Here is a 13,684-nt window from a genome sequence, read left to right as displayed (position 1 = left end):
AGGCACGGGGATAAAGACCAAACAAACACGTACACAAAACACAGGGTTGAAACCCAAACAAAAGAGCGAGGAGTACCTCAAATAAATATTGTTGCGCACAATGATTAACACATGGGACGAGACCCGTAATCATCTGCGCAATCCACAAGGGCACTTGCAATTCATCTGATCACTCTTCATAACATTCTGGAGTGTGTTCAAATTGCTATCATACAAACTGAGGCAGCAGACTTTGTGAAAATTAATATTTGAGTCATTCTCAAAACCTTTGGCCACGACTGTAGAATATACAAAATGTTGAAATTTGGTTGTACATCAGCAATTATCTTTTCATGTCACACCAAAAAATGCTGTGTTGTTTGATTGTCACTTAGTTGGGTTGTTTGCTTTAAAAACTGCTGGTTTTTCGATGCTGAGAGCTGGGTTATTGAGATAACATGAGCTAACAATACAACATAGCAGCTTAACCAGAATTACATTTACTTTCACGGGTGGCCTAAGCCACGCCTCCAGCCTCACCCAAGAAGTAGGCGTATTGTTAGCTCATGGTAAGGCTGACACATTTGAAACATTAATGAGGCTTACACAAATGTGTGAGTTATTGAAGAGCCGATGTATTGCAATGTTGGGATATGTGTATGATAATGTCATGAATTTTATATTATAATATGTCATGTGCAAAAATATTGAAGGTAAACTGGAATTTGCCGTGATGGTATATTAGTCTACCCAGCTTTCCAAACTTGTAGTAATCATGGTCGAATTACCTATCGGGCACAAGGAGCACTTGCCCAGGGGCCCTGAGCTCCAGGGGGCCTGCATTGATTTAGTTCGTCATTCTCACTCAGATATCATATTAACATGGCATAAGTCATGTCAAAATGTGTAGAATTGCAGGAAATGAACTGTACAACTGCACATTTTTCTCTCCGCCCCATGGCAAAACAAGTAGAATTGCATGAAATTAGTTATAAAATTGCACACCAACAATTATCAGCTGTATGGCAAATTGTGTAACAGCTACAGTCTCGTGACAGACTTAGACACATACTGTATAATGGTCCTCTAACTCACTTTTAGTGATAGCAGCTGTATTGTAGTCATAGTCTCTATGTGAAACATTCTAACCAAAGCCATGGGTATAAACACAGATCTAGAATATCATTCTATTTCTATGGGTATAAACACAGATCTAGAATCTCATTCTATTTCTATGGGTATAATCACAGATCTAGAATATCATTCTATTTCTATGGGTTTAATCACAGATCTATAATCTCATTCTATTTCTATGGGTATAAACACAGATCTAGAATCTCATTCTATTTCTATATGTATAAACACATCTAGAATCTCATTCCATTTCTATGGGTATAAACACAGATCTAGAATCTCATTATATTTCTACAGGTACAAACACAGATCTAGAATCTCATACTATTCCATGGGTTATCCAGAGAGACGGGCACTGTGTCATTCCTGTGTGAGTGTATACAAACACAGGGTGGCAAGAAATGTTTTTTATTATATTTCAGAATTACATAGTTATAGACATCATTTTTTGTTTCAATACACAAGCAAATCTTTATAGACAATCATTAGATAGTTGAAACCAAAGAAAATCATTTGTACACTTATACTTTACATTACACACTGTAGCTTTTCACTAGCTAAAGCAATATGCAGGAAGGTATTGCTATGTGTATAGTACAGCTAATAATTACAGTTGATATGAAAAGCCCCAAAATAAGTTATTTAAATACCAAATAACATATACAGAATGTGCAACTCTTGTTAATCATTTCATTTATGTAATTATGTTTTTTTGTACGATTGCAAAAACAAATTGGAAGTTAAGTCATTGGAACAGGTTAATTCATGAATGATTATTAATTACATTTGTACATTGACTTGGCATTGGGAACTCAATACTAAGATAACTAAATCCCAGTATAACCCATTCAAACCCTTACCTGAAAAGAAATGTCCGCTTATGGACTTAAAGAAAATTTTGCAAATTTTGCGTGAATTTTCTAATTTACTTTCTAAAGTGCATTTTACAGTGACAATATTTTTTCTTTACAAAAAAATCTTCAATGTTAGGTATTTTTGTGTCTTGAAAAACTCCCCCTACCACTACTAACCTGGAGCACCACTATGATTGAAGAGAAAAGGCATCAAACTTCTTTCGAGTGTCCACTGCAAAAGCCTCCCCGATGTTACACCACTCTGTCAAACTTTTATTTTGAAACCCGAGAGCTAGGGATAATTGTTTGCAATATGAAGTACCTCACACAAGTAGAATGACATTACGTGGGTGGATCCACTCACACCAAGCTTGGACTAGGAATCCACTGCTAGGGACTCACAGGTCTGGCCTGCTGTTTCAGTGAATGGGGATTCAGTACGTCCCTACAAAGGTGAGGTGACCATCTCCCAATCTCATCTGTCCTCCCTGACTGCGTCTCTCTCTAAGACTGTAGTACTGAGTGGTGCTGTGGCCGGCTGTTGAATATGGGGACACTATGTTTAAATCAGACTTCCTGTGGATTAACATCTGTGCTTAACAAGGAAACCACCAGTTGAGCTATGTGGCTGCTAATGTGTGTACTTTGATCCCATACATCTGCAGGCAGCTAATCGTGTGTGTGTGTGTGTGTGTGTGTGTGTGTGTGTGTGTGTGTGTGTGTGTGTGTGTGTGCAACTAACAATCACCGTCGTTACAAGCCTTTGCACATTCAAAACATATAGGTCTGGTGAGGCTGTGAAAAAAATCAAGCCTTAGTCAAGGGGAATGTGGATGGGGGTTGAAATGCGTATTTATAATGCTGAGTACATGAATAGATATTTATCTAACTGTTTTCTTTACATAATGGTAAGGCAACTTAAAATGAGCTCGTTTAGACATATGGAGTCTGCAAAGGAAAATATGATTCGAGCGGTACTGTGTAGGACCTACATATTGGAGGATTAAATGCAATTAAGATATGTTTTGAAATCTGCAATATAATCATATAATCATAATCATATTGATATCTGTCTGACTGTCTACTTACATTAACTGAGATGGTCTGAAGACATTTCAGACATTGACATTCCACAAAGCAGACAAACAAATACTATTGAACACACATACTGTAAAAACACCTTGAAATTAGAATATATGGTACAGTATATTACAAAAACACGATAGCATGATAGAAAATTAGGATTTGAAATCCCAAAACAACAGCATTGTTTGCCTATGTCATGTTTTGTGTAATGTTTTAGTTGATTAACTGCAAGAAAACCCATTGTCCAGTCTTGCTATAGCATTTGGCAATGGGATTAACAACAAAAGTAAAAATGTACATTGAAATACCAGTGCCCCCTGTACATAGCCTCGTTATTCTTATTGTGTTACTTTTTATTTGAGTTTACTTGGTAAATATTTTCTTAACTCTTCTTGAACTGCACTGTTGGTTAAGGGCTTGTAAGTAAGCATTCCACGTTAAAATATACACTTGTTGTATTCGGCGCATGTGACAAATAGAGTTTGATTTGGTTTGATTTGAAAGAAATTGCTTTGGCCAAGCTACATATTCGTATTAATCTCCTGTGCTTTTGTCTCACACAAGAGCAGAAAATTAAGCACTTATTAAACACAGGGAAAACACTGATAAAGAGTCTTTAATACCTTTTATATGAAGTCAAACCTAAAAAATAAAAAAGAGAGACTGTGCTATTTTTCCTTCAAGGCAGTACTTCTCAGTCTTGAGTTATAAGACTGGGGAGGATGAGAGAGAGCGAGAGAGAGGGGAGAGAGCGAGAGAGAGGGGAGAGAGCGAGAGAGGGGAGAGAGAGGGAGAGGGGGAGAGGAGAGAGGAGAGAGGAGAGAGAGGGGAGAGAGAGAGGGAGAGAGAGGAGAGAGAGAGAGATTTAAAGGCATCTGATAACTGTTCTCGACAGTCGGGAACAATTTCACCGTAAACAAGACAGAAATAGATTGATAAAGACATGGGGGAACAGGTTTTCTGCTCTTAAGTTTCAGGTGTGGGCTGGGCTGCAACAGCGAGCCATCCGCAGTCCAGTCAAAAGCCTCAATAGCTGTTGAAAGCTGTGCTGTGGTAATTTGCACAGTTATTCAGTTCTGCATTTATTTGCAACTGTGTTTCAGTCTCAACTATGTCAACTGAGCAGACAGCCATGACATAGTCGTTCAACTTTCCGATTCCACTGTCACAGTTATGACTGTGCATCTCTGTGTGCGCTGACCAAACGGGCCTCGCTGACCAGTCTACGGGCGTGTCTCTCGTCCCTCACCCCCGCCTCCCACACAACGCTCTCCGTGAGAGATGACACTTGCCCCAACGTGTCATATCCTGCTGCTTCCAGGTACGTGGCGTACATGGGCAGGCCGATGGACACCAACCAATCAGAGACGGTGCTCAAGTGACCCAGGGAGAGAGGCTTCCTGCACATCTCTGTTAAACCTCCAAACGGGATCTGGGGAATACCGGTGAAAACATTCAGGAATTTTGTGTAAATAATAACACATAAAACATAGCAATGACACCTTAAATGTGTCATCTGAAAATAACAGGCTCCAACTTTGCCCTGGTGACCATGTAGCTAAATGCTTATTGAATCTGTCCCGTAAAGGCTAGCAGACAGACAGGTAGTGGTGCAGTACAGTACTCACAGCCATGCGGTGCTGCTTGCGGAGCAGCTTGAGGCGGACCTGGTCTATGGCGGGGGCAACATCTTTCACTGGATGCTCCAGGTCTTCACTGTAGCGCTGCACCAGGGGCTGTGGGATACCACACCGACCATGCTGGATGGAGGGAGGAATGGAGACAAACAGATGTAGAGAAACTGGGGATGAGTGAGAAGAGTGACACACAGACACACGTATACACACACACAAACGTGCACACATGCAAGCACACTTGAAACATATTGGCGTGGGAACTCATGCACATTGGGAGATCTGGTTTCTTTGCTACCATACTGATGGAGAAAGAGAGACCCTCTACTTGGGAGCACAACAACTCACATTTTTCTACTAAAACCCCAAACCATGAAAACCTTAAGTAACCATGACCTGGAGTAAATCTGGAGTAAATCTTAGTTGCTACACAAGGAAACGTCAAATTCATATTTGAAAGAAACTGGAATCCCTCCCTCAAATTATAGGCCTAGAAAAGACAAGCCAATCAGAAACCATAGTGACTTCGTTCTCTCTCTCTTTTTCAATAAAAACATCTGTTAGCCTCTGTCAAGACCATGAGTTCATAGACCAAAACACAAGATGCAGTGAGACCAAAACCCTCTGCACATTTATTGGCTACAGTCACGGTGTTTGTCAATCGAAACCTCTACAAGAACCACATGTTTTTAGAACAGCTCAGAGACCAGGGCTGAAGTAGGAGCTAGCTCTCTCACTTTATTTGCTAATTTGAACATTATGAGTCTGGTGAGTCCCGGTTTCTGTCTGTTTAAGAGAGAAGGAAGCAGACGAGTAATGTGAAATATTGAGTCGAACTGACAAGCCTATCGGCTGGGAGATGAGCTCATATTTAAAGGATAGACTGCTGAGGGAGGGTACCGTTTTATTAAAACCGTCTCAAAAGAGAGAGAGAGAGACAGAGAAACACAAATGATGCGGGTGATCCCATAACATGTCATAAGTAGATTAGACTAGCCAAAGGTTGATTGCTATGAATGAAGAGAGAACCCAAGGGAATTATGTGGGGAAAATGTTTGAAAACATCTCTATCTCCCTTTCTCAAAACGCTCCAGACCCCTGGAGTCATGGTCAGTCTCCAGCCAGTCCAGGACAACCCTAGTCAAACTGGATCGGAGGCCACTCAGAGTGGAGGAATAGAGAGATGCAGGGGTGCATGTAGATGTGGACACAACCAAGTGTCCTGTCTGACCCTAGCATAGCCCTACTCCCAATACTACACCCCTAGTGTCCGGAGAGTGTCTCTGCACTGCAGCATTAATCCTCATTAATATAAAAAGTGCTTGCAGTGCTGTGTTGTGCGTCCCTCTGAGATACACCACACATACAAAAGTACAGTACCAGTCAAAAGTTTGGACACACCTACTCATTCAAGGGTTTTTCTAATTTTCTAAAACTATTTTCTACATTGTAGAATAATAGTGAAGACATCAAAACTATGACAAAACACAAATAGAATGAATATACTGTAGGAACCATAACAATTATTCGAAGTAGCCACCCTTTGCATTGATGACAGCTTTGCACACTCTTGATATTCTCTCAACCAGCTTCACCTGGTATGCTTTTCCAACAGTCTTGAAGGAGTTCCCACATATGCTGAGACCTTATTGGCTGCTTTTCCTTTACTCTGCGGTCCAATTCATCTCAAACCATCTCAATTGGGTTGAGGTCAGATGATTGTGGAGGCCAGGTCACCTGATGCAGCACTCCATCACTCTCATTCTTGGACAAATAGCCCTTACACAGCCTGGTGGTGTGTTGGGTCAATGTCCTGTTGAAAAACAAGTGAGAGTCCCACTAAGCGCATACCAGATGGTATGGCGTATAGCTACAGAATGCTGTGGTAGCAAGGCTGGTTAATAAGTGTGCCTTGAATTCTAAATGAATCACAGATGGTGTCACCAGCAAAGTACCCCCACACCATCACACCTCCTCCTCCATGCTTCACGGTGGGGACCACACATGCGGAGATCACCCATTCACCTACTCTGCATCTCACAAAGACACGGAAACACAAATCTCAAATATGGACTCATCAGACCAACGGACAGATTTCCACCGGTCTAATGTCCATTGCTCGTGTTTCTTGGACCAAGCAAGTCTCTTCTTATTATTGGTGTCCTTTAGTAGTGGCTTCTTTGCACCAATTCGACCATGAAGGCCTGATTCATGCAGTCTCCTTTGAACAGTTGATGTTGAGATGAGTCTGTTACTTTAACTGTTAAGCATTTATTTGGGCTGCAATCTGAGGCTTCTAACTCTAATGAACTTATACTCTGCAGCAGAGGTAACTCTGGTTCTTCCTTTCCTGTGGTGGTCCTCATGAGAGCAAGTATCATCACATCGCTTGATGGTTTTTGCGACTGCACTTGAAAAAAAATTCAAAGTTCTTGACATTTTTCAGATTGAAAACATTTGCCGAATGCGAGCCAGGCCTGTTCGACGAGCAGGTGTCCACATACTTTTGGTCATGTAGTGTATTTCTCACCTCTACCCCAGCCCAGCCTCAGAGCCTGTCTGTGGTTAACCTGGCAGAGATGGAACTCCATGTTAAAGAGCTGGTCTCTGGCATCGTGTGTGCGTGTGTGTGTGTTCAACTTGGGCTCTGGCATGGTGTATGTGTGTTTGTGTGTGTGTGTTCAACTCGGGCTCTGGCATTGTGTTTATGTGTGTGTGTATGTGTGTGTGTGTGTTGAACTTGGGCTCTGGCATAGTGTATGTGTGTTTGTGTGTGTGTTCAACTCGGGCTCTGGCGTGGTGTATGTGTGTTTGTGCGTGTGTGGGTGTGTTCTACACGGGCTCTGGCATGGTGTATGTGTGTGTGTGTTCAACTCTGGCTCTGACATGATGTATGTGTGTTTGTGTGTGTGTTCAACTCGGGATGTTTGTTTTATAATCTCAACCCACCTGCCTTCACTGAGTTTCAGCCCCTTAAACTTAACAGACTGTATCACTATCACTATTTTCCCCTCTCATAGTCTAGCTGTTAGTCTAGCTCTCCTTCTCTCTCTCTCTCTCTCTCTCTGTCCAGGCTGGTTATGTATGAGTCCAGTAGCCTAGTCAAAGGCCTTGACAGCCAGGAGACCAAAACACAATATAACGCTTCCAATAATGCATTTATTGACCTCGTTTACTGGACTCCTATACAGACATAATGTACTTTCACACACAGAGTGCGTGGGCAAGTCCTCATCACTTGTGGCCCAATCTGGACCGTTTACTAAAGTGTTTTATTTCATTTGTACGGGTGTAAGATTATATACATTTTATTTATTTCAGGTGCTAGATCGAATCCCTGAGCTGACAAGGTAAGAATCTGTCGTTCTGCCCATGAACAAGGCAGTTAAGCCACTGTTCCTAGGCCTTCATTGTAAATAAGAATTTGTTCTTAACTGACTTGTCTAGTGAAAAAAAATGATCAGGGAGTCATACTGAGAACAATGTCTCTTCTACAGATGAGCCCTGAATTACATAAACAACAGAAAATACACACATCAAAATATAGGTACAAGATGCAAGCAGGAAGAAAAACCCGGTCGTAAAACACAAACACATTCATCAACAATGACGTCTTCAATCAGCTTTATGAATTTCCCTAGAAGCACCGAAACATAAAATCTAAGAACATTTTTGGTCCACAAAATAAGGTGCAAGAAAACTAAAAGTTGATTTGCCTAACTTAGTAGAGACAAAGGGAATTTTCCAGAGTTAACCATCCTTGAGACTGGGTGTGGTAACTCACAAGTCTAAAGTTGAGTAATCATGTTATGCACAGCGGGACTATTTGTTAAAGGGCTTTATACACTTATAAATATAGCAGTGTATTAACGTACATGACATCAAAGAGGGCCAACCAACTTCCTGGTAGAAGGATGCAGTGATGACTACTAAAACTGCTACCCAAAATATAGTGCAGTGTGCTATGATAAACTGCATCTAACGGCCTTAATGAAGTGGCAGCTGTGTTCGCCATAGTCTAGGACTGATAGGAACGTCAACGGAATAATCTGCTTTCTACTATTTAGCAAGAGGCATGAACTATCTCTATAGAAGAAGCACATTTTTTTAAGAAGCACACAGCTTCTTAACTAAGTCCTCAGTATGCTTTTAAAAGACAGCTTTTCATCTATCAAGATGCCCCAACAGATAACTCAGATTTTTCTCTCTTCTGATTGACAAATATCTCATGCCCAGATATTTGTAAGCAGGGACACGATCAATACGGACACCGTCCAAAATACATATTTTGAAATTGTCACCGAGTATTTGATGCACTCTAGAGAACAAAATATACTATAATGAACATAAAATGAAGCATGTTGACATCCATGTGTGAGCTGTATAACCCCCAGCTGTGACAAACTGGACTTGTGAGATTTAGGATGTGGTGGATGGGTGTGTGTGTATTCTACACAGTAACAGCAGGTACATAACAATAGTAGCAGGTTGTGGGGGTAACTGACCTTGTCTGAGTAGGGTTCCTCTGTGAGGTCAATGCCCTCGGCCTCCAGTCTCTGCTCCAGCACGGTGTGGAGATCGACGGCCATCTTAACATGGGACACCTTCCTGGCCACCGTCATCTTGCCACTACCCCCCTGGATCTGAGCCTGAGGGCAGGCCGACTCGGGCAGGTCAGACAGCCAAGGAGGGGGCACGGCCGGGGGTGTGCCTGGTTCCTCTGGTTCTAGAGAGGGGGTGGTGGTGGAGGCAGGGGAGGCTGGAGTAGGGCTGGCTGGAGAGGGGGAGATATGGGTACTAGAGGCCTTACTGGGGAGGGCTGGAGCCCTGGAACTGGGGCTGCTGATGACAGGGCTGGGGGGATGAGAGTTGGTGGAGGAATAGGAATGAGTTGGGGAGGAGAGGTCAAGAGAGGGGTGGCACATCCCATTGGCTAGGCACTCCTTGGACTTCTTGATTGGGACAGGAGGGGGCACTGGGGGCTTTTTGGGGTGAGTCCAGATGCTTCTCTCCCCCAGCTGGGTTTCGGGAGGGCTGGAGATCAGGTTGGGCAGGCTTTTCTGGGGCTGGGGAAGCAAGGCAATGGAACAGGGTGGTCTGAGGGGCAGCTGGGAGGGCACAGGGGGGAGGTCAGAACGTCCTTTAGGGCTCACAGCAATCCCCCCATTCTGAGCCGGTGGTGAACCCCTATCTCCATGAGCCTGGAGGCCCTTCACTGGGCTGGTGGTGCCCAACTTGGAGCCACCATTAGCAGGCTTGGGTTCCAGGCTGTGGTCCTTCTTCTGGTGGAAGGCCTGTTCCCAGTGGAGGTCCCCCAGGGAGTGGGATCTCTTCCAGGCCTGGGGGCTGGTGGCCTCCAGTGGCCCGTCCAGGACCTCACAGCTGAGACTGGCTGGCATGGGGGTCTGGCGGGGGCCCTTCCTCAGCCCCAGCATGCTCAAGCCCCTCAAGGTGGGCTTGAGGAAGAAGTGCTTGGTGAAGTTGACTGTGCGCTCCATCTTGCTCTGCTGCAGGGCCTCAGTGGACTGGGTCATGGGCAGGGTGGGGTAGTCTGGGGACTGGAGGCCCACAGAGGAGCGGTTAGAGCGAGATGTCTTTCTGCTCTTGCCTGAAACACAGTGAACAACATATCCCTCTTCAATCTGGAGCTGGGACAGGTTGCATAAACAGATCTCAAGACTTTGACTTAACCTCTTGAGCTTATGGCTCAATACTGCCCCCGTTGGAGGAAGTGCGTGCCCATAGTAAACTGAAAATATTTTTTTCCAAAATTGCTAATATATGCATATAATAATAATTATTGAATAGAAAACACTCTAAAGTTTCTAAAACCGTTTAAATTATGTCTGTATGTAAAGCAGAACTCTCAGGGCAGCCTTTCTCCCAAACTCTCTCTTGTCAAGAGAAAAGTTGGGTCAACTTTGACGTCATCGCCCCCACCCTTCCCAGGCAGCTACCGATCTGGGAACAGTATGTATTTGTTCAGCGCGATGTCTGCTTTCAATTGGCACGTTCATTGTTTGAATTTCGCGCTCCCTCATCCTTTGGCGGGCGAAAATGCCCGGTTCACTCTCACATACATGCACTCTATTGCGCGCGGCGATTTGGGGAACGTTCTTTTCCAATAGACACCAGTTGAAGCCGGTTCGTTTGTTCGCGTTGATCATTGTTTTACATGATAAAAACATCATTTTGCTCGATTCTGCACTTAGTTTGACCAGTTTAGTCAACATATAATATGTAATTTTGAAGTTTGATTGCGCAAGAGTGCGGGACCAGAAGGAGCAGAAGTTATTTTGGGTGCATTTCAGCTGAAGCTGTTAGCATATGCTAATACAAAGACGCACAACTTGAAACCAAACGATGTATTGGGTAAGTATGACTCCTTCTACGTCTTCTGATCGAAGAACATCAAAGGTAAGGGAATATTTATGTGGTTATTTTGGGTTTCTGTGGACTCCAAACGTAGAGGAGACACTGCTAATATCTGAGCGCCGACTCATAGCATAGACTAGTGAACGAATTCTGTAACGTTAAAAATAAATGTAACACAGCGGTTGTATTAAGAAGAAGTGTATCTTTGTAACTATATGTAGAACATGTATATTTAGTCATGTTTATTGCTTGTTATCTGACGTTATCTGTCCGAGCTATCATAATTTCTCCGGACATTTTGAGTAGCATTTTTGAAATGTCGTCATTGTAAACAGAGATTTATGGATATTAATGGCATATTATTGAAAAAAAAAAAAATGTACTGTGTAACATGTAATATTACTGTCATCTGATGAAGATTTTCAAAAGGTTAGTGAATTATTTATTTTTTAATCCTACTTTTAAATTTTATATTTTCTGGGACAAAATGGCCGCCGCTTGCATTTTGTTTCGGTGGTGGTCTAATATAAATGTGTGCTATGTTTTCGCCGTAAAACATTTTAGAAATCTGACTTGCTGGGTAGATGAACAAGGTGTTTATCTTTCATTTGAGCTATTGGACTTGTGTAGGTGTGGAGGTTAAATATGTCTAAGAATATTTTTTCACATTTTGCGTTATGCTAATGAGCTTGAGCCGTAGTCACGATCCCGGATCCGGGATGGGTAGCATCAAGAGGTTAAAACAGATAGCGACAGAGCACTAACTGAAACCTGATACTGAGCTGTACTGTATGTATTGGATAATGGATTTCATATCACTATGGGTGCAGTGCTGTTTGCATTGCGTTTTGATCATCACTATCAGTTGTGAATGTGAAGAGGACATGTGAATCTGAAACAGCCTGTTCACACTGAAGTGGTTCAGTCTCTCTCCCACTATTTATGGCCTTAGATCAAAAGGTCGATCTGATTTAAGAGCATAGCTGGACACAGTGACGTTGTGTTATCTGTCAGTACACAACTTGCCTGTGTAACGTTCAACTAGCCAGAGTAATGTGCATAACAACACGGAAATTTTTTATTTTTTTTGTGACGATAGCCTTGTAAATGCAAAGCTGCACTCGCAATACAATTTCAGATGCAGGACATCAGTATAGTGCATCTCAGAAAAAACATTACAGTAACATAAGGCTAGGGGCCAACCTGCCATTCATGGCTTATTAGAGCAACATGAAGACGTGTCTAAAATAGCACTAAATGCCATATTTCAAGTCTCATATAATAATGAATAGTGACATTGCATGACACAATTTTTATCAAACATATCACACACACATCAGTAATCTGTATCTCTATTAATTTGGAGAGCAGCGAAAGATTTGTGCAGATTGAAGTCAGTCTGATGTTTTTAAAGTTGATGTGCTGTTTCAATGTGCTTGTTATTGCCAATTTTCCCTCCAAAAGATGTTTGATATCTGGCCCAGCTAACCACCATCCCAGGCTAGCTTCCAATCATTTGTTTAATAAAGATATTTTGGATTTCCTATCAGGGCATAAGACAAAAGTATTGACCCCAGAGTCAGATGTCTGCTTTTCAAAAGAAATTAATGCTCAAACACTCCAATACACACAACTTTTCTTAAAAAACAGACACTCAGTAATCAATCTAAATGTTGCTGATTCTTTGTGATGGTGGTACATCAGTTGTGAAGAATGATTAATCTTTAAGAATGATCTGGCCTTAATGGCCATGCACTCTTAAAATCTCCACCCGGCAAAGCCAGAACAGGACTGGCCACCCCACGGAGCCTGGTTCCTTCCTAGGTTTCTTCCTAGGTTCCTGCCTTTCTTGAGAGTTTTCCTAGCAACTGTGCTTCTACATTTGCATTGCTTGCTCTTTGGGGTATCTGTATAAGTACTTTGTGATGCAAAAAGGATTTATAAAATACATTTGATTGATTGATTGACTGATTGATGAGGATGCAAAGTGGATCACAGTTATGCTCTGAAGACCATGTCTTCATACACTGAGTGTACAAAACATTAGGAACACCCCCTTTGCCCTCAGAAAAGCCTTAATTCGTAGGGGCATGGACTCTACAACGTGCCAAAATCATTCCACAGGGGTGCTGTCCCATGTTGACTCCAATGCTTCCCACAGTTCTGTTAAGTTGGCTGGATGTCCTTTGGGTTGTCAACACACACGGGAAACAGTTGAGCATGAAAAAACCCAACAGCGTTGTAGTTCTTGACACACTCAAACTTGTGCACCTGGCACCTACTACCATACCCCGTTCAAAGGCACTTACATCTTTTGTCTTGCCCATTCACCATCTAAATGGCACATATACACAATCCATGTCTCAAATGTCTCAAGGCTTAAAAATCCTTATCAACCAGTCTCCTCCCTTTCATCTACACTGATTGAAGTGGATTTAAAATTGACACCATTAAGGGATCATAGCTTTCACCTAGATTCACTTGGTCAGTCTTTGTCATGGGAAGAGCAGGTGTTCCTAATGTTTTGTGTACTCAGTGTATATCTATGTTCATAATCGTGAATCTTGCCCAAGTGCTATAAGCAGAATGTACAGCAATTTACAATGCAATATATATAATGAT

The 13,684-nt window shown here is 42.3% G+C and overlaps 1 protein-coding gene across 6 annotated transcripts in view; it reads right to left on the bottom strand.

Annotated features, from left to right (window-relative positions):
• Window positions 1–1,505: 1,505 nt before the first annotated feature.
• The window catches only part of LOC112232980 (SAM and SH3 domain-containing protein 1-like), a 309,663-nt gene continuing 297,484 nt past the window's right edge, over window positions 1,506–13,684 (bottom strand). For all 6 annotated transcript variants that reach the window (XM_042321897.1, XM_042321899.1, XM_042321896.1 and 3 more), the window contains 3 exons: window positions 9,193–10,295; window positions 4,682–4,813; window positions 1,506–4,485 (listed from right to left, as the gene is read on the bottom strand). In XM_042321897.1, coding sequence (XP_042177831.1) covers window positions 4,225–4,485; window positions 4,682–4,813; window positions 9,193–10,295 — 1,496 coding nt within the window. In that variant the 3' untranslated portion in view covers window positions 1,506–4,224. The remainder of the gene's footprint in view (window positions 4,486–4,681; window positions 4,814–9,192; window positions 10,296–13,684) is intronic.

The sequence above is a fragment of the Oncorhynchus tshawytscha genome, linkage group LG05 (genome assembly GCF_018296145.1).
Source record: "Oncorhynchus tshawytscha isolate Ot180627B linkage group LG05, Otsh_v2.0, whole genome shotgun sequence".
Classification (NCBI taxonomy): Eukaryota; Metazoa; Chordata; class Actinopteri; order Salmoniformes; family Salmonidae; genus Oncorhynchus; species Oncorhynchus tshawytscha.
This window is presented reverse-complemented; position numbering and strand designations above follow the sequence as displayed.